Source organism: Solanum pennellii, chromosome 3 (genome assembly GCF_001406875.1).
Source record: "Solanum pennellii chromosome 3, SPENNV200".
Classification (NCBI taxonomy): Eukaryota; Viridiplantae; Streptophyta; class Magnoliopsida; order Solanales; family Solanaceae; genus Solanum; species Solanum pennellii.
The window spans coordinates 63,360,595-63,385,658 of NC_028639.1; the positions used below are offsets into that span (position 1 = coordinate 63,360,595).

Consider the following 25,064-nt stretch of genomic DNA (forward strand, 5'->3'; position numbering starts at 1 on the left):
TTAACAGAAGAAAGAAGTGAAGAGAACAGTTGAATGAACAAAAATGTATATTGCAAATCCTTAACATCATGGTGTTGGTAAATCAAACAATTAAATGAATAATTTCTGGTCCAAGATGATACAAAAAAATGCTGAATTTCCTCTATCCAAGTCCAACTCAACTAAACTTGCTTAGTTCTGCTTCCCACTATGCTAAAAATAGTTGAGCAGCTTGTGAATAATCACCAATTTCATCGGTGAGCTGAATGCGATGAATCAAAACATACCAGCACTTTTTGCTACAAGGAGAAAGCTTCCGAGGAAGAGAAGCTGATCACGGAAACTGGAATGATCCTCCAATTTGGGTAGTGCCTGCTGGAGGATTAATCGCAACCCAAAGAAGGGATATGGTGATCGCGATAAGTCCTGACCATACAAAGACAATGGTTGGTGTCCTGCCTCTTCTGCCCATAAGACCTTTCGCAAAGGGATAGAGATGTGCTAAAACCCAAAAACTGAAGAATACACCTCCTAGTAGACGACTCCATTGTGGTATAACACTATATATTGTCCTGCTAAAACCAACTGCTATTGCTATCAAGTTCACCATCATGATTGTAATTGGTGGAATCATGAGGGATGTCCACTTAACGAGATACAGATCAGCAAAGTCATCGTCTTCTTCATCACCAGCTGATTTTGACGTCAAGGTGAAGGAAATTTCAATCCCAGCAACAACTTTTAATAGCCCCTGAAGCACAGCAGCCAAGTGAGCACTTGTCCCTCCGATCAGCCAGAACTGCTCATTCCTCCACCACTCTTCCAGCTCAATGCCTGACCACTTGACCTCGAGCACCGCAAGCAGGCAGAGGGTGACTGTAATAATCAGGAGGTACACAAGAAAGGTGACATTGAGTGTTTGGACAATGAACTGACCGGAGAAGAGGGACAGTGCTGGAAGGAAACAGTAGACGATTAAGAAGATTGATGTGAAGGGATAGATTCCACAATTGAGGTAAGCAATTTTCTGTAAGAATTTCATTTTTGAACTGGAAAGAAGGGCATTGTTCCGGGAGAAGAAGATTTCAACTGAACCAGTAGCCCATCGAAGGACCTGATGAAGCCTATCAGTGAGATTAATAGGGGCAGTCCCACGGAATGCATCACGTTTAGTAACACAATAAACTGACTTCCAACCTCTGTTGTGCATCCTGTATCCTGTCACAACATCTTCAGTAACTGAACCATAAATCCATCCGACACGTTGTCCCCACTCTGTCTTCTCCTCATACCAGCAGGAGATGACACTGATGGCCTCTGCAACTGTTGATGCATCAAGATGCTCTCGAGGAATGGTCAAAGCACCAGGAGGCCGTCCATTCTTCACAGCTGGGTGATCTGCCAAAGGACGACCTTGGAACTCCGCCACAGGAATTGAATCAATAAGAACTGCTGAGTTCCCAAAAGCCTTGGGAGCCAGTGAGAGATTCATTTCTTCATCGTCTGAATCACCTCGTCGCAAGGCCCGATGTTCTTCTGATGTATTAACATGCTTCTTTTTGCGACCATAGCAGCAGCTACAGCAACCGGACTGGTGATCCTTGGAGCGAGGTGGATCAAAACCATAAAGGGCTACCCTCCGAAAGAGACATCCAGTTCCCACATACATTGGACCCTGTAGCCCATCAAGGGCCCTCATGTTACCATCGAAAAAGACAGTATTACGATTGGCATACCTGTCAGATGGGTCAATGCCCTCAAACCTCTGTGGGAACTGAACATAGCAAAGACGATCCCCTCCCCTATCCATCATAAAACACATACCTTCCCTGATAGCCTGGGAGTTGTAAACGTAATGGTCACAATCAAGGTTAAGAATAAATGCACCATTGGACATGATCGCAGATGCTCGAACCAGGGCATTCATAGCACCTGCTTTCTTATTGTGATCATAGCCAGGACGCTTCTCACGGGAAACATAAACAAGCATGGGAAGACGGATATCAACATCAGTCAGGTCAATAATCCCATCTTCATTGTTACCATGTAGTGGATCATCACTTGGAGGTTTCAACATCACCTGCATATTTGAAAACATGATCACATTAATAGCTACAAAAAACTCAATTTGTTAATTTGAATGTAGGCGAAATTCCAAAGAATTTAGAGTAGACACTTCAAGAATATTACCTGTATTATTCCAGCATGATCCCCCTTGGAATGCTCCGGTCCAGAATTCAACCATGTCCCAGGCCAATGGGTTCCATCTGCCATCCACGTAGCTTTTGGGATCTTTACATTCTCTAAAGGTTCATCATCAGTCTTTTGCCTCTGTTGCTTCATGGCCTTAATTTCTTCCCTTGCATGATAAGCATCAGACCTACGGCGAATGGAATCCGGCAAGCTATTGATACGAACCTTAAACTCATCATACTCACGCTTTGCCCGCCTACGATCCTTAACAAAGTCTTGCTTTACCTTGTTTTTGTAAGGATCCTTCTTTAAATTGAAGTAACTTTCTGGATTTCTAGGTTCAATGTTATGTTTACGACAAAATGGTACCCATAAATTAGCAAAACTTGCAGCTTCTGCCATTGCCTCAAAGGTCAAAAGGGCACCTCCATCATCAGAGACATAACAAGCAAGTTTTTCTACAGGATAATCTGCAGCTAGAATGGACAATATAGTATTAGCAGTCACAAGAGGGGGTTCCTTCTCTGGATCAGCGGTAGAGACAAACATATCAACACCAGGGAGATCAGATCTCCCAGTAGGATTGCCTGGGCTTGGTGTTTCAAATTTGTCTTTCAAGACACTAAGATCAGTTGCACGGTTGATCGGGCAAAGCTTGGGCAATTGATCAAGAATCCAAGAGAAAGCAAACCATATTTCACAAACAACAGACATCCCCCACAACCAAACTGCATCATTGTTGGGATGATTCACTCTCCATGCCAAAAAAAGTCCAAGTACAACAAACCGAATGACGATCAAAAGTCTGAATAGAAGAAAAAATAGAAAAAGAAAGTACATGTCAGCTCAAAATATCTGAAACCTGTGGATTGTCATCACATGAGATAAAAGCTAGACAAACCAATGAACCACTTCCTTCTTTTTCTCTCCAGTTTATTGGCAAGGGTCCTTTGGATTATCAAAGATAAGGGATTTAACACTAAAGCTGGAATAATAGTGATAGCACTATTCAGGAGAGGAGAAAAAGAAACATATGCAGAGTTTCCTTTTTGTCAAAATCTTATAACTAAAGAAAATAAAGACAGCAGGCCGGATCTTTTTTCCTTGGAAAGTATTAGTTCATTGAATGATCTAACATCTGATATATTGCACCCTTGTGTGGTTCAAGTAACAGCAACCAAATATAGGAAATTTTTCGCCAATATACTAGCTTTTTTTTCATTTAAGAGTAACCTAGTTCTGAAACACATATAGCATATGTTAGGAGAAAAATGCATGCAGTTAAAATTTGGTAGAGAAACATGGAAATAATGAATTAAAAGGTAGCTGAGGTCAATGGAGAAACTGCATGTTAGGGACAGATGAAGCAAAAGCAGAAGACCAAACGAGCTGCTAGTTATCCAAACGAGCTGCTAGTTATTCTTCAAACCCCGAAAAAGAGTGATAAAGTAGAGCTTACAGCTCCTGATAAAAGAAAAAAAAGAACTAGAGCTTACAGCTATTAGTATCAAAATTAGAACACGACATAAAAGGACTCTGAAGAGTAAAAGGGTAAATGTCTTACCTATAAGGACTTAGGATAGCAGCAGGAATTTTCAATTTGCGCGTAAGTGGCCTCCATGGTTTGCTCATCAGTTCAGTAGGCTCCATAATATCATCATCTTTTCCATTTACAAATCCACCTTCTTTTGGCCATATAGCATTTCCATACCCATATGTGCCCTTTGTTTCAAACAACCAACGGTTGTGATCAAACTCTGAAGTATGGCTCCTAATCAATCCCGACTTAGTTGATTTCATAATTGACAACCTTCTCTCCATCCTTGACATCCCACCTGGCCCAGTGAGAGGAAGCGGACGATTGTTTCCATTAGTTTCCTCCCAGTCAGTGACTTTATATTGCTCCTTACACCCCGGACATATACCATCACCGGTTTTGACAGCATCCAGGTAACAGTCTCTGCATATCTTGAAATCACATTCACATGGAACAATATCAATGCCCCTTTCATCACTCATCACTTTAGCATCACATCCAGGGATAGCGCACGACGACCCTTTTGCACCCGCCATTTGGGGATGATTCGCCTCTGATTCAATCACCTTGTCCATAAGATGAGCACGTGTAACAGAATTAAAACCACCCGTGAAAAGTGAACTGGATACATACTGCTCTTCGACCTTCTGAGAAATAGAATCCATGGGCTGATTGTCAGGAGTCGGAGGGAGATGTACCATATAGTTCATATAGTCACTGCTGCTAAGTTCACTATCAAGATCATCCCTTGAGTAGTTCACATATCGGCCGGAAGAAGTACGCCGTTGGAAAGTCACATGTGGAGGAAGTGGGGGTTTCCCATGCTGTGGATCAGGCAAATCTGAGGATGTTGACAGAGATGATCTACTAGCTTTGAATGATTTTGAAGCCATTTTCATAGACTGATTCTGATTTAAACCAAGATCCTGAAGAAAGAAAACACTAACCTGGTTCAAGTTTGAAATGCATATGTAAATATCTCATTATCAACATGCTCTATCATTATCCTTCTCGACGGAGGAAAACAACCAAATACTCAAATGTAGACATCTGGAGATCATAATTCAAAAAGCATACTTGCAAAGAAATACTATAATGATGACAAATAACTACCAAATGCCAAAAGCTTTGAAGTCTTTTAAGTATTGGTAGATTAGATTCCCAAAACATATGTCATGATCAAACCCTTCCATCATGCCAAAAGCTATAGCTAATAGCAAATGCACAACTTTATTTCTTAACTAAGCCCACCAAGAAAGCGCCATGTTCGATCATGAATCCAAATTCCAAACCAAGCCACCCCAACCCCCTCGTGGACCTTGCCATAAGCAGGATGTTGACTATAGCCAATATCTTAGCCTTTTTCTTTTATCATAAACTTGGCTTGAACAGAAACCGTAAAAGCTTGCAACTTGAAGAGAGATGCACAATTTGTACATGAAATTCAAATGTAGTCAAACTTCAAGTCAATTGTACACAAAAAGCTATTAATCTAGCAGAAATCACATACTGATAGACACATTAATGAGATCAAGATGAACAGATCCAAATGATCTTTCCATAGACCACCCAAGTCCCAGTTCATGAATAACAATCAGCAACTAAATTACATAAATAAAAATAAAAATGAAGCAATTGGTCACTGCTAAAGCATAAAAGCGACATGCTCAGACAAGTAATAAAATGTAAAAAGACCTTTACATGAATTGAACAGTAAAAAGAGACAGCAGACTGTACCTATCAATGAGATAAGAAATGCTAGGCCATCATTTTCTGAGAATCAAAATTCCAAGAGACTTGAATCTCAGCAACCAAACCAATTTACTTACTACCAACTTATCAGTTTATGGATCTTTCAAATCCAATACTAAATTCACAAAATTTTCAAAATGGGTAATGAACCATTTCAACTTTCTTCTGCATATAGTAGAGCTAGAAGACTCATTAGCCCCAAAGCTTCAATCTTTTTCAGAAATCAAGAATGGGGTTTTGCACCCTTTATCTTAATGTGGATGGACATAAAAAAAAATCAAACAAATGTAAGCATAAAAATGTAAAAATGGGTAATTGAGGCTATTCTTGAAAAGCCAAAGAAAAAAAAGTTCCTTTGAAAGAAAAGGGAGAAAATTAAAGGAACTTGTTTTTGAATCTTTTCACTTCAATTTGTGTGTATAGCTTTAAATAAATAAGCACAAAGAATAAGTTTCACTGTTTTTCTTACTAATGATGTTCTGTAATGGCGTGTTTGTCTTCTTTTTTTTTTTTTTAAATTTTATTAATATATTTTAAAGGAAAGGACAAAGAAAGGAAAATTTTCGTCTATTTTCGCCAACGTGGTGATGGCCGATGGGGTGTCGGAAAAGGGCAAATCAGATATTATTGGCAAGTTGGAGGTTATTTTTGGTATATAAATTTGACAAATTTGGTTTGATGATTATGAAACTGGACTTTAAAAGCAAATAGAATTGAATTGAGTAGTCAACATTCAAGATTCCCATTAATAATTACTTAATTATGGCTATAGTTAAATTCCCCTCACTATTTTCATCCATTTACCCCTTTTCTTTTTTTGGATGTGGGAGTGGTTATCTTTGAGTAAAATTAATATCATTAATAATTTAACATAAAGTTATTGTAACGTTTGATCGTCAATAACAAATAAAATTTGTATGAAATTATGCGAGAATGTTAAATAAAATATGAAATAAAAATATCATTGTTCAGCAATACGAGAAAGAATTTATCTAAAGACAATGAGTTCAAATAAATGGAATATCTTTTTAGGTTAAAGCAACCAAAATATTATCCAAGAAGATATTCGGTGTAATCCTATAAATGAATTCTGATGATTATTAGAATAGATTCTCAACTAAAAGAAAAAATCAATTGACGTGAAAAAGTAAAAAGTAAAAGAGATGATCAAATAACAGCTTACAAAAGAAGCATAGCAACAAATATTTATACACATTAGAGAGAAAGAAACCACATGATACATAAATCATACTTCTAAAAAATATGACGACATTCAACTACCTATTAACATTCTACTTTAATACTCAACTTTCATATATTCCTATCTAAGGTCATATCGTCAGTCAACTTAAATTATGTTGTGACTTGTTTAATCAGCTTTCCAATTTTTTTCAACCTACCACTTCTCCTAACTCATATGCTTCAACTAACTTCTCAGTTCTCACACTTCTTCACATATCCAAAACTTGCTAGTCTCGCTTTCCTCATCTTATCCGTCACAAAAACAACTCTCATCTTATCTCGTACAATTTCGTTGTTACTCATATCTCTCCGAATATATCCACATAGATAAGATTTTCATTTGTACCCATTCTTAAATCTAATGAATAGTGGGTGGTGAAAGAAGCAAAGGTTGTAAAAGAAAGCCCCAAAAGTTGTAGTGTAATTACAGAAGTGCCACAATGATGGTAAACGCGTAATTAGCGGAACGCATGAGGACTTCACGTTCATCGTATGTCTACTTTCACTATTTTTATTATTTTCTGTTCTACTTGTATTTCAACGCGGGAAAACGTTGGCTGGCAACAACTCTTTACCCACTCTACGACGTCATTACAATTTTTTTTTTTCTCTTCTTACTCTACTATTACTAGCTGTTTGTTTATACATGAACAATTCTGGCTAATTCTTCACATTATGTGGCTTCATTGATTTCAGTAATGTTATATTTTTATATGTCGTTTTCACTAACTTCTACACTTCACTTACGTATGTTAACTAATAATAACCAAATTGTAGTGGACTAATAACTACCCACTCATATGGGACCTCTGAACGCCAATTCAAATTTAGACGAACTTAAATATGAATATCAGATACTTGAAAAAATTTAAAAAGTAGCATGTGGCTGTTCTTTTAAATTCAACTTTTTTTTTCAAAATATTGGATTGACTTGGTAGGACCTTAGGAGGTTATTAAGACGGAGATATTAACTAACTAGCAACAGACTCTTAGCTCTGCTCACACTACTATTGGTTCCAGTAACTACTAGTAATTTTTGGCATTTCAACAGCAACAGTTCACATTTCATACAACTTAAGACCCGAGGAAAATGGATATGGAATCAAACTCAACCGACAATTTAGTTAAAGAACAAGTGGATTATTCTGGTATATATTTCCAGATTGAATTAGTTATCCCATATATGATTGGAGGTATTAACTAAAAACAATATCAAATTAATCAATGTTCTCATCTTCAAATCCTAAAAATGGAGAAAATCGTATTGGGACCACCAACCCCTAAATGGCCGCTCTACAATTCGTGATCCAAATTTAGTGAGGGCTCAAATGCGAGCACCGAGGGATTAACACTGATGAAGTAAGAATTGTCAAAACCTTAGGAGAAGGCAACAACTCATTAGGATTCAGATACCAAATCAGTGCATGGATTGGATTTTACTGGTAATGGCAACACGACTTGAAAAGATGTCCAATCCGAAGCCAAGATTCATCTGAGGAAACAATCATTCTTTTATCGTGTGAAAAAGAGGGCAAATAAGATACGGGGACCAAACCAATTATACCATATAATAATAATAATAATATGAAATGAGTATATGAGGTCGGTGACTTGTTGCCAGGAAACTACAGAATTGCCAAGTGACACAGCTCATGCAACAATCCAAAAAACATGAGCACGATCATACATCATGATTTCATGAATAAACTAATCAATCATCATATGTATGTGCTTCCCACGTCCCATACTCAGCCAGCCTTGCTCACTAGTCATTGCATCCATCACCTTTACTACTACCATCCCACACTTGCACAATTGCAAGGAATAAAACAAGCATGTGAGATCCATCTCGCATCACATGTCTACTGCTTAAGAAATACTCAATTGTTTTCTTTTTTCCTTCCTGTGACCAAGCAGTTCAATATCTTAGGGCTTCACTAGCTGTATCCATAACAGGATATTTCCCAATAGGAGACCAAGATATAATAATAATAATAATGGTAAACATATAAATATCTGTGCTTGAACCAGGACCAAAATTGGACAGATGTCACTACTCCAATGGAAAAAGTCACAGCCTTAACACAAAATTCAAAACGATATCAATATCTCAAGGCTGATCATTTCCACAAGTAGAAATCCAAGCCAACATTACAAACAGGTATGTATACAAATTGCGTGTTATTAAGTTTCTGTCATCAAGCTAACTTAAATATTCTTCAGTCAAAATTAGACAGGAGTTCGAAGAAAAGATCACATTTACTTGGTTCTTACTTACACAATCACATATTGCCCAAGTCTCATAGAACTATATCAAAAGTTGAAGTGCAAATTTATATAATATGAGGGAAAAAGACAATTTTTTGTTGAGTGACAAAAAAGGGAAACATCTGCGATCTACAATCAAGACAATGGACCTGGGCTTGTAGCATTGGGACTTCTGCACTCACAAGTGCAGAGACTTCTGGATCCTTTCACCACGCGTTGTGACCTTCGAGTGTGAAGCTTGATATTGACCAGCTTTCCTGCCATCTGTCGAATCACCAGAAAATGAAGGGAAGAAAAATTTCAGGCCTCTATACATCATGCTGCACTTACAGATGGAATAGGCAAAACAGATGAAGACACCCTCCTCCCCACCAATTAGTAAGCCTTTGAATGAGCCCCTCGAAAGCAAAGAAAAGGAATCTTAAGAATAACCCCTTTTCACCAAGATGAACAGGCATTAGTGAAGCATATTGTCATCACAAAATGCTGACTAACACCAATTGCACAGATAAATATTAGCAACAAAGCATCACGAGTGAATCAAAATATAAAATAAGAAATAAAATGAGCAGTAAAAGTTGGCCATTACTGCCAATACTTTGACACGAGCAAATTACGGCAACAAATGTGCCTAGATGAATTCATTTTATTACATCATGAAGAGTGTTTCTCCAATTTCACCCGAATTAGCAGTTTTCTAGCAAAGACCTCATTCTATTACATCATGAAGAGTGTTCTCTAGCAATTTTTGGGAGGGGGGTGGGCGGGTGTACTTTTTGATTAATATAACATGATTTAAGGCCCAACAGCAGTTTAGTGGTCACCACGGCATCATTATTGTTATCTCATTACAAGCAGCAATAGATGTAGAGGTATAGGGATTCTCTTCTCTGGATCTCCTTAAGTAGATGAATCAACCCGTCCAAAAGGAGGAGAAACAAGAGATTGATAAGAATTACTATGAAGACATAAAAAAAGTTAGTCCCAAAAAGAATGACACCTTTCTATATTTAGTAATAATTTAACTTTAAGCTTTCCAGTTTACCCATATTGAGATGATTTATAGCCACACAAATATGTATGGCTTATTTTAGACCACACGTTTCAAAAGTCTTCCTTCCATTCTTAAACTTCGTGGTCAGTCAAATACCTCCACATAAATTGGGAAGGAGGGAGTACTGAAGTATCAGTTATGGCATGAAAGAAGGAATAATAGGACTGGAAACCGATACTTGACAGAATTTGGTTAGAACCAAAAAATTCAGCCGTCACAAAAAAAAAAAAAAAAAGACAGTTCACAGTAGCACAGAGAAAAATAGCAGCCAACTAAAGAAAAGTAAATGTCGAACCATTCTCCAGACTAAGTCTTCAGGACCTAGCGGCTGAGCTGGATGAGAATAAAGAAAATGCCTAGCATACTGCATCCATAAGCAAAAGATTCAAAAGTTAGATCAACTGAGGGTTTAGTATAACTCACTGAAACAACAATTTGACCAAAATATCGCTAAAAGAACAAAAGCACAAAATTAAGCAATTATGTTCCCAGCCATTCTAAAAAATGATGACAATGCTACTTCAATATCTCAACCCAAGAAAATCTGTGTACCTTAGCTAAATTCGCTTGCATCTCTTTAATTTGAGCCGCACTAACACTTTTTAGAAATGACAAAAGCCACCCTGGTTGCAAAGCATCACTAGAAGAGACAAACAGAGCAATCTGCCAAAGAAAAACAAGAGTAAGAGATACACAATATGCAATTTCATTTCTTCATCCCTTCCTTTAACGTTCACTCTCCTTTTAAGGAGAAAGGAGGAACTTTGTTGGGTGAAGGGGATGGACGGTGGTAATTATGACTGAAAAGAAAGATGTATTCCAGCTCCAATGCAATAAAACAATAAAAAACAGAAATCCATGTCATACGGCATTTGAGGAATAGGTAGTTGCTAGAAAAGTGATCAGACGTCGAGATTTCCCACTGAAACGTGATGTTCCCCAGTAAACTAATATAAATTGATAGATGCAACTTCCTCATAGACAATCATAAACTACTAAATCCTGCAGATATAACTTCCTCTTAGACCATCAACATTACAACTGGTCTTGAACAAATACTGCAGCTTTCTTGACTGACACTTCCAATTATGATGATTAATCATCTTAACTTTGTATTAGCAGTTTCCATAGAGCCTAGATCAAGGAATATGTTCCAAAAAGAAAGCCATTACCTCGGATTGAAATTGAGAATAAGAATGCCAAAGTAACTAATACCTTCCGATAATCAAGAATCCCCTCGAAAGGAAGCTCTAGTTCGTCGCTGACTATGATAGGAATGCAGCCACTGACAATTGCATCAAACAATCTGGCTGACGATGGGGTGTCACCAGCTGGATTTAGGCAAAATATACTCCTGTTTACCCAAGGAAATAAAATATAAAAACACTCAATTTACTGTTTGAACTGATGAACAACCCTCACTTCTAGAATTTAAAGATGACGATCAATCTAAATCTTACTTGCGCATGCCACTCTGTGCTGCTTCTTTTCCTCCTTCTCCAGCAGTCCCTTCCTCAATGGATACTCCATCTGCACCACGGAGCTCTTCCACAAGTTTGGCACGTATCTTACCACCCTGGAAAGAAAGATATCAGACAACCACAACCTACCGTAATTTTTTTAATAGTCACAACCAACCAGAAATATACCCACTATGAGGAAAAATATTCTCATTCTGAAGAAACCAAAAAACGCAGTGCACGGAATACTTGAGGAAAAGCAGATTCAAAGGAAGTCAATTGCTTCTAATTGTAACTTTAGCAACAACTAACAAATTAAACCTAATAGACCAATCCAAAAAAAAAAAAGAAATTAGAACAAATTAACCCTAATGATAGTAAATTAAGTTATAAACAGTCATACAACATGGAAATAGTTGGGCATCACATTTTGCACCCTAGCAATATAATCATGGCATTCATAGCAAGGGAAAATGGAGAACTTGTTAATCTGGCTCACACCTGCAAAGTAATTGATAGTTCAGCATCTCCTGAATAGCATGAAAAACAAAATTCTTTTCACCACCCCGTTCATTTATCATCAAGAATTTCTTCTACTGTGTATATATAACTTTCCAAGGTTGCAAAGGTAACTAGCATCAACTACATAGGAACTTCAGTTCGTTACTTATAACAGGAAAATTGCAAGAGTGAACAAATTACAAGATTTAGAACCCACGTTCTTTTTTTTCTTAATGACAAGGGAAACCACAGTCACTACCCTTTAGGTGCGCATAAGGTAAAACCGCCTCTCCAAGGCAATAGCTCGCAAACCACATAGGAGAGGTAACCACGTGTACCAATGTTCTGTCCTAGCAATATTAAGCAACCAGTTACTAATATGATTTAGCAACTAGTTCCTGCCACGATTTTGTCTTAATATGGAAAGAAATAAATAACTAGTTCTCAAGGATTTCACAATTGCATAGAACTTATGATTTAATATTTTGCGGTGTAATTAACTAGCTTGTAAGTTCTTTTCCAATCAATACATGCCCTGTCTTCAAATATTTTGAAATCTGCAGATGTCGGAAAAATTATTGAAGTCAACATGAGTGCAGAACCCACTTTACTGTCATTAGGAGAGCCCCAAATTTTTCCAAAACATTTCTCCAAAAATCATCTTTTAACCAACCTCGATACACGAGCAGTAACAAGAAATTAGTGTGAAGTGGTGCACAAACTGAATAAAACTTGATGATTAATACAAGGGGAATCTTACAGCATTTCTTTTAAGTCTTCCCCGGAAAAATAGCAGCGTAGTTCTCCTTGATGAAGACAAACATTTAGCATCACATAGATCGAGATTGGCGACATAAGGAAGTATCAGGTCTTTCTCGAGATAAACTTGCCCAGGCTTGTACCTGAAGTTCAAAGTAGCCATAATAGGTCATGTTGGAGCTGCAATAATACTCAATTGTTACGAAAAAAATAGCAGTGAAGATACTAACCAGTTCCCTGTTGAGTCCATATCAGGGAGCAACCAAATAGCTTTCTTCATAAACTTGCGGACAGACTTGAAAGACCAAGGATGATGAACTGGAAGTATGTGATCTCTTCCCTCAGATCTATTCCAAGCTGGTTGATCCATAACCCATTTCAGAGCTTCCTACATTTTAATTAAAAAAATAAAAACATTGACTTATGACAACAGCAGAGCTACACAAAGTCTAGCCATCATATTCCACTAACATGACAAAGTTTCTAATCCTATCCCAGAATCCACAGTCCTATTTAAAATAGATAACGGAAGTATCAAAGTTTAATTTATCTGTTGGTGTTTATCCATAAGGAAATGCAAATTCGAGAACTTCTCAATTACTCTTTTGAATTTGATCATGACAGGCCTATATAAAAAAAAAATATTGTGTAGGTATAAGTTTAAGCCGTGGTAATTGGAGAAGCGGAAACAATCAATCTTTCGTAGTACATTTTGATACTAGTTTTTCCCACTCAGAATTATCTGATAGTGGAACAAATTTTACAAGTATTCCTTCCATCGGGGATTTTCTTTCCTTTTCCCCAAGTCTGCAAATAGAGTAGCATGTCTGTTACTAAGTTGTACCTAATTGAGATGATAACGCTAATGTGTTTCATACATTATAAAGAACCCTAAGATAAACCAGAAAAAGATAACTTTTAAGGAATAATTAGAGCCTTGAGGATAATAATGAATGCACAGTTCTGTTATAGAGAATTATTGGATTCCAGTCCATTAACAAGCATTATAAAACTGCTTACAACTAGGTTATGGAATTGAGAGCTTCAATGCAATAGAAGAATAAGTATGTCTAAGAAATGAGAGCACGGAAAGAAGTACAGATTTGATTGCACTACTCGAAGTTTGGACAGGAGTTGCCTCCCGAACATATCCAGGATTGTGTTTTTACATGTAGCTTGAATTACTCATAACATCACATCAAAGAAAATTTCAGTGAAAATGATGAATAAAACACGAGTTGAAAAGCAAGAGAATGTTTTGAGTTCAAATAGAGCTAGTAAAAAGTTCAGTAGGAATAGAAGGAAACACGTTATAGAAGAAACACACTCACACCCTATAAAGAGCCTTGCATTGCTGCTTCTCCATCAAAAAGAAGCTAATTGTAGTGAAGAACGGAATATAAAACAGGTCAGCTTCCTCCTGCTTATATACTCTCACTACATTCTTCAGTAACCTCTCTGATTCTGGCGCTATCAAGTCCGCCCACAACCAGTAATCAATTGAATGCTACAGAGAAAAAAAATAATTTCATCATACTAAGCTAAACAAATGTAACTAACTTGACAAAAAAAACATCATCCATATTACCTGTTCGATCAAGCGGTGAACAGGACTACCATTAGAGGTAAGATTTGAAGTCTCTTTATACGTGTTATGAAACAACCAAAGCAAATCATAAGTGAATTTCGCCGGCATTTCGTATACATAAACCTTGAGCGGCGAAAAAGCAGGGTAAAACGGCTCATCATAAAGCCTTTGATTCTCATTCTTCCAAATGGAATCATCTAATTTTCTAGCATCCTCCACCGACGTCGTTCCTGAAACTGTATCTTCACCGGCCGTTGCGGATCGTGGAGATTTGGTGAGGAATTTCTCGAGTGAAGAAACGAAGGAGTAGTCGATACCGGAGTTAGGGTTCCGGGAGGAGATGAGGTTGCCGGTGGAGTTAGAAGAGGTGGAGATGGAGGAGAAGATGTAGAAGAGGAGAGTGAGAGCGAGAAGAGCAAGGAGTAAAATAAATGCCGGAGATCTGGGTTTGAAGGTTCCAGAAGCAGCAGTGTAATGTCTTCCGGCCATTTCTTTTAGATGATTGAATCACTCATTTACTGCTCAACACCAGAGAGAGAGAGAGACAATCGTCAAATCTTCAGACTCCACAGCTTGGAGAATATTTTAGAAACTTGCAACCAGGAAAATAGAAAATGGTAAATCGCAGAATTTGTTAGGCTTAGTACAAACTGGCTGGTGTATTAACAGTTTGTTGAAACTACATAAGATTTGACCAAACATTTTAAATTATGTTTACTTTTCATATAATTTTTTGTATATAAAAATTTTAATTTTAGAAAAGTGTCATATATAAATTGAGAGGAGGATATGTTGTTCGTTTAGAGTTTAAACATAATTTTCATCATTTTATGCCATTGATATATGATATTTTGTAATGACAAAAAGTAATATAATTTATACACAAGTTATAGTCATTTTAATAAATATACTATAACACAATACAATATAATAAGATACCTCCTTCTTACCTAAATACCTGTCAAATATTTCTCAATTTGATCTCCCTTTTTACTTATATTTTTGACAAACCAATAAATGACCCAAAAAAAAAAAAGAACCAAAATATGACAATCTTTTTTTCCATTATACCCTCAATTTGACAAAAAAATTTATATTATTTTTTACGAGTCAACAAACGACGAAAAAAAAATTCTATTATACCCTCAATTTAACGTGAGGTTGTATAACAATCATCCAGACAAACTGTAGAGGATATTCCTCTTTCTTTGTATGTATTTCAATTAGTGGTGTAAAACTATATGGTTAACTATGCAACTGTACCAATTAAGATTTAATATTTTTTTACAGTCATTACTCATGAAATATATGAAAAACTCATTGGTACGCCTCGAATAAACTCACAAATAACCATATTTTGCAACCAAAACAGTATTAACAATAACATTCCACGAATTTAAGCAAGGCAAAATCACAGACAGCAGCACACATCGAACCGATGGAGCTCTCACTACTGGCGTGCCTTGAAGGGCTGACACAAGATAAAGAACAGATATCATCCAATATTCATGAGAGACATGCAGCATCTCTTCTCAAGCAACTAAATCCCAAAAGTTTAAAACATTAAAACTATTAAATTATTCAGGTATATGGTGGAGAGCAAATCGACGAAGTCCCTACATTCATTTATGAAAGTTAAAATCATGAAAACTAGAGTAGGGAGGATGTGAAAAAGCCTGATATTAACATCACCAAAGCCAGCGTCAAATTTCCAGTATTTGTCCAGCCCACTGGAAGGAAATCAAAATGAGATAAGATCATCTTTTGGTGATTGTTGCTTCTTTGAGTCATGTCCTGATTCAGATGTGCCCCCCGCTTTTTTACCAAAAATCATCTCATCAAGATCATCCATCATGTCATCATTACTGCCTCCCTGGACTGCAGATCGGGAGCCTGCTGATTTTCTGATCAGAGCATCTTCTTTTCCGGCACGGGGTGACTCCTCGGGCTCCACTGCAACTGGAATCATGGCTGGTTCTGGCTCTGACGAAACAACTGTAGGTTTCTTCAAATCATCGTACTTCGAAAGGGCTTTTTGGACTTCATCATTTACGTTCAGGGCTTCAAAAAGGAGGGCCTCATTATCCCCAGCAGTCTCGATGATTCTCTGAACAATATTGAGGGACTGGCGACACTGTTGTACTAGCGTCACTGTCAAGTCATCCTACAAAAAAAAAGAAATTTGAAGTTGATCACCCCCTTCTTTGAGAAAAAGAGACTTGGCTATTGTCCTCTATGTTGCAGGATAGCTCCGAGTAGGGGCAGCAAACAGAGGCAACTGGGCTGCTTAAAAATGAGCAAGGTGAACAGACAAACTATCCACTCAACCCATATTTGATATGGATAAAAATGGGTAAACCCAATTGATAATATGGATATCCATATTTACCACTGCTTCTAATTATGTAAAGTACTTCCATATTACAAGATCTTTTTTTCTCCTCTTAAGGTGTGTCTGGTTTGAAGGGAACTATGAAGAAAAAAGATCATTTTTTCTTAGAACTATTTTTCTAGAAAATTAGTGATCATGAACCTAGGGTCAGGAGGTCAAAATTCAGACTGGGTCAGGGTTGAAAGTCAGATACCAACTCTGGACCCGTTTCAGGTATTGAGGTTCAACGAAATTTTTGGAAAAAATTCACTCACTTTATTTTTTGAAGTCATTTTTCTTAGATGAGATAAATATAAGTCCTTCGGAAAAATATTCTCCAAAACATTAAATTAGAAAACATTTTCCTTCATACCAAACACATCCTTAACAAGTGTACTTTCTAGAGGTTCCTACACCCTTACATACTTTAAGGAGAGTGCAATTGGTGAATATCCATGGATTATCCAAATATGAGTTGATCCATATTTGACCCACTTTTAAATAATTGGATAACCAATAAATTTCAAATGGGTGGATTACCATATATTTTACCCATTTTGAAACCCTAGCTCCTATGTTTTATCTTAAAAAATTTCTCCTATTACTAACTTAGAATTCAGCTGTCGAAATGTCCACACAAGACTAAAGCACTTTAGGGAACTTATTTTTATGAAGTCTACAGCACTTTCAAGACAAGCTCATAGCCAATGATCTACTTAACATAAACATTGCCACAAACTGAAGGAAGGTGCCATGAACTTCGGAATGTCAGACAACACTGTCATTCATCCAATTCATACAATTGATAAATTCTAGATTATAAAGAAGGCATTGGGCTCACTAATTGTTTTGCACCAATAGCTACAAGCGGCCTACTTTTACTCTTCTCCATAAGGCCTTTTTTGATATTCTATTCCTTAAACACCAAAAAAATTTATGAGCCCCACATATTCACCAAATAAGCAAATTCTTAGACAACATGTAATACTTACCCTCACAAGAGTGTAAAATTAAACCAGACAATCAACTCAAGGTAGAGTTCATAAGAAAGGAATAGAACACCTCAATGATACAAAAATCCAATTTGTGTGAACCTAGTTGACTGGACCAAGAGTGCCATAACATTGGTGTGGCTAATTAATGTGAACCTAGTTGACTGGACCAAGAGTGCTATAACATTGGTGTGGCTATAAAAAAAATTGGAACTTGTGGTCTTAAACATTCAATAACATCCATGTGTGTCCATAAAAACTTCTCATTCAGGATAGACTGGGAAGTTTAAGTAAATATATTTTCAAATTTACGAAGTCCATCTTTTTTAAATAGACTAAATTGAAATACAGTCACATAAACTGAAAAGAGAGGGAATAACTACTATCCTTTTGCTACATCTACTCATATCTCATCCTATGCAACTGAAAACCAGAGAGATTGTACATCTCTACCACTCCATTATGAGCACACACCTGCCAGCAAAATTACTATACACCTACAGTCATGTCTTTGAAGTAATTTCTAAGAATCAGCTCGCTTATCTAAAGGAAAACAAAATGTGGAAGAAAAGAAGGATACAAATGAAATGATAAGAACACTTGACGTAACAATCTATAGCACGCAATGTGGGCGACAAATCATGCCCTTGGGCACCACAATACTAAGTTTCCCTTTACCTAGGACTTGCACCTCCTTCTTCAGCCAAAACCTTTACAGTAATATTCGGTGGGACACATTCAGAGTATCATTGATTACTTACTAAAAAGCATCTTATAAGCATATACAAAAAAACAAAATAAATACAAAGTTCAAAGTATTTGATGATTCTTTTCTTGTTTAAGATAAATCAGAAGTACTTAAAGCTACACCAAAGTCATCTCACAAAATTTTTTTGTGAGAGTACACACTAAGCCTCCCAATATCTAGAAAACCATTGCAAAGATTAATTTTTCCAGCTTGCAGAAGCATTTAATAAATCTTTCAATATAAGAATTAGCATGGGGACATCACAAAGATGGGGTATTTTCAGTGAATAGGTTATACAACTGGTGACTTAAAAGAAGTGCAGGAAGATCCATTGGGTATTGGAATATGGGAAAGTGTGGCTCCTGCCAAGGTGAAGTGCTTCATTTGGTTGGTTGCTAGGAAAAAATGTTTGACTCATGAGGCAACGCAGGAGAGGCGCATCAACATAGTATCCAGATTTCTCCTTTGTAAAGAAGCTCTGGAGACTAACAAACACTTATTCATGCACTGTAAGGTAACTGCTCAGCCGTGGGATCTGTTTACAAGCATAGCCAATGAATATTGGACTATGCCTGAACACAGCTCTGACCTTCTTAGTTGCTGGATCAAAGGGGAGGCAGCAAAAGTCAGAAAAGATGGTGAACAGTTCCAGCATGTATCTGGTGGATTATATGGAAAGAAAGGAATCAGAGAATTTTTTAAGCAAAGGAGTTACAATACAGAAGATCAAATGGAAAGTGATTACTACTTCGGTTTTTTGGTGTAAAGAACAGGATATAGAAGAGAAGTTCCAATTAGTGGACTTCACAGGTTCTCTGTAAGTATTTCTTTTTAGTTTTTTCCCTTTCTTGTAACAGTTTTTTGGAGGTGGCCAGCATAGCCCTTAATGCTGAGGAATACAAAAACTTACTAGTTTCAAAAAAAAAAATAGTTGATGGGTTCTGAGATTCTGATATTTCTAACCCATAAGATTCTCCTACACTATTAATCAGAAAAATGTGCGCACATAATATTCCAATCCTAGATCGAATCCTTGCCATTACATGAAAACATGGAAATTTTGAAATTTATATCCTCTACCACCAGTGTGTCATTTATCAACAACAAGTGCTCCTCATCAAAATTCACAAGCAACAATATTCCAACTAACAGTACCAAATATAGCAAGAAAGAACAACATTGAGTCTTGGGGTGGAGGGCACAATGTGTTCAACTGCATTCTAGAAATCAACTATGAAAAAGAAAGCACAAGAAATGTAAACTACAGGACTCCACTAGACCACAAAAAATCAAAGCTTCTTCAAGTCTGCAACTGAAATTTCAAGAATCAACTTACATGGCTGCAATAAGCTGCCTTAGCAGTCTGTAAATCCTTCCCCACTTATTAAATTGATGACACTTCTTTAAGGTTTTTGGAGATCACTTTTTTTTGAGTTTTGGACAAAAGAAAAAGGAAGATGAGAGTAAGAAAACTCGAGACTTGTTCTTCATTATTGTTCAATAGTTCAATCTTTCCTTCACAACACATCTCAGGCAATTGATTAAGAAGTGAATTATTTGCATAAAAACAACATCACCAGATAAGTGTTTGTACTAGGCAACAATTCTACCACCACTCTTGCAAATCCAATCATTTCATTTGGACTTCAGTACAAGTAGATTTGATATTTCATAACATAAGACGGGCTTCAAAGACCTAGTGCATGATTTGCAAATGCATAAAGTACAATCATTGGAAAGATATTTATACATAACAAAAAGATGAAATAATAAACCCCGCGTATTAGATGTAAAAACTTGGCATATGAAAACCACATCAACTGACTGAGCGCATTTAAATGAATATTAAGTTGAACTTGAGCTCGACCAATATAAATTTTGCTTTGAGATCAAGCTTGGCTAGGAACAATAGAAGCCCCTAACAGTCAAACTATAAGTTCATTCCAACTATTTAGGACCACATTTCAAACTATAAATGTCTTTGGCACTAACAACTTCAAAAATATATTACAAATTTGTGAAAGAATATAAGCGAGCTTTGCTCTAGTGATAAGAGTGCAATGCATAACGTTTGGATTTGGCGCACATCACAGGTTCAAATCACGAAATTGACAAAAGCCTGATATTTAAGTGGAAAAGGGTAGAGAGAAGCTCCTTACCCAATAATTTTCAAACCTTGTGAAACTTGCCTTGGGATACTATCTCAATCATCAAGAAGAGAAAGGAATATGAGCATCCAACAAAGATCTTAAATCAGTAGGTGGAGTAAACCCAAAATATTTGTAAAACCCTTAAGACATGTCGGACAATTCAATTTAGGGTTCACATATGAACTTCAATACAGAGCTACGAGTGTGAGAATGACTTGTTGAAGGTCTGGCTCTGCCGCTTTGATACCATGGGAAAGAAAAAACTGAGCACCCAAACATTAAAACAATCGGTGGAGTGCCACAAAACCTTCATAAACCTCTCTTAAAACCTCAAACGGTCCTACTTCCCTTTGTGATCAGCCTCAAATGGTGTCCACATCATAATATGACATAAAAGTTTTAGGAGGCCCAAATTTTCTCCTCTCAATACAAATATTATCTCCATTCTATCTCACCGAACTATAGAAGTCAACGAAAGACCTCAAAATTTTCCCCAATGATTACTAACCAATTAAATTTTGAAATAACATAAATTAACAAGCATGACAAAATGACGCAAAATTTCTAAGAGGACCACATTTTCTGCTCATAATACAAATATTACCTCCATTCAATTTCACTGAGCCATAGAAATCAACAAAATACCCCAAAAGTTTGCCCAACAAATACTAAACCAATTTACATTTTTCAAAAACATACACGAACAAGCAAAGGTAAAAGCATAAAGATTTGCTCAGGCCTCAATGCTCGACTCATTTATAGCCCCTATCCTTATAATCTCACAAGACAAAAAGTGCCATATGAATATCGTAATGGAACAATATTCAATCGAAAGTATCATCAATCCTAGAACCTGATAATCCATACTTATACCCTGAGGATGTATTAAGACAATAACTTCAGATCCTGAGATCGAGATGTGATAATAAGAGTAAAACAGAAGTACCTGCAGAGCATCCTGCTGAGGTGAAGAGGACAGAACAGTTGTCAGAAGTTCTATACTGTTTCTAGCCACATCAAATACCTCCTTTGTATTTTCAGCTGTAAAGTTCTCCCGTGGAATCTCATGTTGGATTTGCTGCGCCAGAGTAACACTTGGTTCTGAAGCTGACACTGTTCTTGGAGGAGTGAAGATCGGAGCTAGGCTTTCATGGTCACGACCAGGAAAACGTACCCCTCTAGATCTCAAACTCTAAAACAAAAACAAAAATACAGATGTCTGACACATGAATGTGAAGAAATGAATATCGGCAAGTATGTATTCTGATTTTCCATTGCTGAAAGAACCGTTTATGTTGACATGACGCATCTATTTGCTATAATGCCCTAGTCTAAGTTGTAGAAGTTTGCAGATACTAGGTGTATATTTTAGGTAAGTCCAGGCCATACTGTATTTTTCCAAGTCAAGAAAACATAGTTCTACAATCTCACTAACCTCCACAACAAAATCTTAACTAGGTACTCAACGACCATTCCTAAGGATCTGACAAGCATTATCCAGAATTCGAAAGAGAGAATGATCCAGACACCAATTGAAAAGTGAAATGACTGAAGTTTTTCTTTTACGAAGAAAACGGGGCTTATAACTGTTTCTCTTACGAAACTAGCTAAACTGACCAGCTCAATTGGTAAAGACTGTAGTGATGTGCGGGGTTGCCTGGGAAAACGAGAGAAAATGATGCAGGTAAATGTTCTTTTAAAGACAGGCTGAACTTAAAAGCTCAATTTTTATATACTGGTAAAGATAGTTGCTTTGGGCTCATTCCTCATGCTCCCTGATGTCCCCCTTCTTCCAGAGAAAATGAAGACAACCAAAAAAAAACATCACCAAAAAAATTAATACTCTGTATCATATTGGGACCGGATTATTTTTGCATTCCCATATTTACTCATTGTCCAACAGAAACAACTGACACGTTTGACTTCCTAAATTTTTTATGAACTGAATGTGAGACTGAGAACTGTAAATGATACCTTGTAAGTCTCTTCATACACAGGTAAATAGCGAAGCTCACTCGATGATTCTCCCCAAGCTTCAATTAACACCAGCGCTTTGTTTCGATTGTTAACAACAGTCTGAGGGTCATCAATCAACCTCACCATCTCATCCAGAACCCTCTCAGCTGCAATCTCTGAGAATGCCTTCTCGCAATTCTTTGCAATAGTTTCAAGTAACACCAACCCTAAGTACTGAATCCTGGGGCTCTTCAACATTAATCTTTTCTTCACACCCCGTATAAGTTCAACGCTATTTATTCTTTCGTGATTTATCATGTCACAAAGCTCAAGATTCATAGCCCAATCAGGTTCATCCAGAGTTTCAGCCGTGGCTTCCTCAACAAGTTTATCAGCCTGATTCGGGCCTTGGAAAAGTTCCTTCATCTTGAAACTCATCGAGCTCATTCCAGCAGTGATCTTTTGCCCAACCTCTGTGCCTCCAATCTTCAAGCGCTCTCCAAAAGCACTGACTTTATCCAATAAGTTATTGTCACTCATTTTGGATTAAATCTTCTGCGACTCACTCCTTCACGACACTTCCTAACTTAAGATCTTTAAATCCTTGCCTCTACACTATCTTCAGCTAAACAGACTCAGATGTTAACCTGAAAAGGTACAGAAAAGAAGAATCATAAATGATCAACCTCAACAACAATATATAATTTTCTTCCAATCAAAAGAAGAAGCAAAAAATATTTACATATGTTTCTTCAAAAACTCCAATGATGACAGTAAAGTAAATTTGACAAATGATCCTAACTAGTTTCGGATTGGATAATTGTTTGACGGATGATCAAATCCCCAGCCTTTTGCAATTTCATAAATACGGGATATGGTCAATTGTTAGGGTTTACTTATGAAAAAAACGGAGAGATCAAAAATAATATTCATCAAACTCAATCAACAAACTAGATATCCGGCATGCGGACTTCATCGCTGGAAAATTTATCATCGTGACAGAAAACTACTACAAACATGTATGAAAAAATAAGCAATTCAACATAGCTGCAAAAACAAATAATTCAGTTTTTACAAGTTCCGGCGAGGTGAACTAACATTAACAGATGAATTCTCCGATATCAGTTTAAAATTATACATATAGAAGGAACAAATTCAGCAACAAGATCGCATAAAATTCTACCAATTTCATAGAACGGAAAACAGAAAAAGGAATATTCCGATCAGGAAAAAGAGTGAAAGCAGTGAGTGAGTTACCTTTGAGAAGCTTAGGATCGAAGACTGTTCTTCGATTGCGTGTTTATGAGAAGACGACGCGTAAACGCGAGCGACTTTTCTCTCTCTCTATCTCTCGCTTTCTCTCTCTAGATGGAACGAAGGAGTCTTCCGGCGTTCCTCGGTTATGGAGACTTTAATAGTATTCTACTTTACGTTTTTATACCTACTGTTTTATTGCTCTCTGCTAACTGTATTTTCGTATTCTATTCCGTATTAGTAAGAAATTCGTTTAATAATAATACATTGAGGTTATTGTATTGCATAATTTTTTTCAAAAATAAGTTATATTTGTTTCTAAAAATAATTCTTCACAAAAATAAAAATAAAAAGTTTCGAGGTAATTGATTTTAAACATGATAATGTCTGCATTAAAATTTTTTATATTGTTAATATTATAGAGTTCGTTTGTTAAAGTATATAAGACTCACTTAATCTATTATTGGGATTGGAGTTGTCCCTTTAACAAAATCAAAATCTTTTTCTTGTGTGTGTTTCTCAAAAAATTATTTAATTATATATATATATGCAACTACATATGCATAAGCTTTGAATTGAAACAAGAGAAAATGATTCTTACTGATGTTTATATTAATTATATATATATATATATATGCTTACATTGATTATGTAAAGGTATTTTGTGTGTATTGCTTGATTTAATGTATTGAAAAAAGGCATGTATTGTGTAAATTTTTAATATAAAGATAGTTTTCACAAATATAGTGGAAAACATGTAAATAAAACGTTTTGAAAAGTAATTGAGTCTTTAATCATGCTAATGCATCCATTAAAATTTATCGCATTATTGAAACATATTACATGAATATGTCATTTAATTTGAATTGAGATTTAATTTAGTGAATTTTTCTTCGACATATATCAATGAGGCGTTTATATTTTGACATGTGTAATTAGTATAATTTCAATGAACAAAATCTATGTTGTTTTTTTTTTCTCGTTCTTCTCTCATTCCACCTTGAGATACTATTTATTTTAAAGGTCTAATAATTATTGGTTCTTTTTTAAAAGTGGTCATGTTTATTTTTGATTGTCAATTTAATTAGTTTTTAAAATTAATTAATTCGATATTTTTAAAGCTAACATTTAGATATTTAAAAATTATTAATAAAGTTTTAAAGATTAAAATTTTATCATATTAATATAATAAAAAAATATATCTAAAAAGTATTGATCAATATAATAATATTATTTGAGCCTCACCTATGGTATGGGAGA

The 25,064-nt window shown here is 36.3% G+C and overlaps 3 protein-coding genes across 5 annotated transcripts; all 3 read right to left on the minus strand.

Moving 5' to 3' along the window:
* LOC107014610 (cellulose synthase-like protein D3) lies at positions 1-5,952 on the minus strand. 2 transcript variants are annotated; one of them, XM_015214587.2, is made up of 4 exons: positions 5,447-5,952; positions 3,737-4,635; positions 2,170-2,977; positions 1-2,059 (listed from the first exon to the last, which is right to left on the minus strand). In XM_015214587.2, exons 2-4 carry the CDS (start codon positions 4,606-4,608, stop codon positions 314-316), a joined length of 3,426 nt encoding a protein of 1,141 aa, XP_015070073.1. In that variant the 5' UTR covers positions 4,609-4,635; positions 5,447-5,952; the 3' UTR covers positions 1-313. The 2 variants fall into 2 exon arrangements, with proteins under 2 accessions (XP_015070073.1, XP_027771283.1); XM_027915482.1 differs by having other exon boundaries at positions 3,737-4,656.
* Positions 5,953-8,800: 2,848 nt separating this feature from the next.
* On the minus strand, positions 8,801-15,065 carry LOC107012295 (probable arabinosyltransferase ARAD1). The gene is made up of 9 exons (XM_015212096.2): positions 14,334-15,065; positions 14,079-14,252; positions 12,976-13,133; positions 12,747-12,888; positions 11,486-11,601; positions 11,241-11,379; positions 10,578-10,688; positions 10,321-10,389; positions 8,801-9,235 (listed from the first exon to the last, which is right to left on the minus strand). Exons 1-9 carry the CDS (start codon positions 14,820-14,822, stop codon positions 9,107-9,109), a joined length of 1,527 nt encoding a protein of 508 aa, XP_015067582.1. The 5' UTR covers positions 14,823-15,065; the 3' UTR covers positions 8,801-9,106.
* A 623-nt stretch (positions 15,066-15,688) lies between these two features.
* LOC107014675 (TOM1-like protein 1) lies at positions 15,689-23,963 on the minus strand. Of its 2 annotated transcripts, none has more exons than XM_015214696.2 (4): positions 23,808-23,963; positions 22,569-23,197; positions 21,541-21,786; positions 15,689-16,497 (listed from the first exon to the last, which is right to left on the minus strand). In XM_015214696.2, exons 2-4 carry the CDS (start codon positions 23,088-23,090, stop codon positions 16,075-16,077), a joined length of 1,191 nt encoding a protein of 396 aa, XP_015070182.1. In that variant the 5' UTR covers positions 23,091-23,197; positions 23,808-23,963; the 3' UTR covers positions 15,689-16,074. The 2 variants fall into 2 exon arrangements, with proteins under 2 accessions (XP_015070182.1, XP_015070183.1); XM_015214697.2 differs by lacking the exon at positions 23,808-23,963 and adding an exon at positions 23,649-23,753 and having other exon boundaries at positions 15,904-16,497.
* Positions 23,964-25,064: the final 1,101 nt, after the last annotated feature.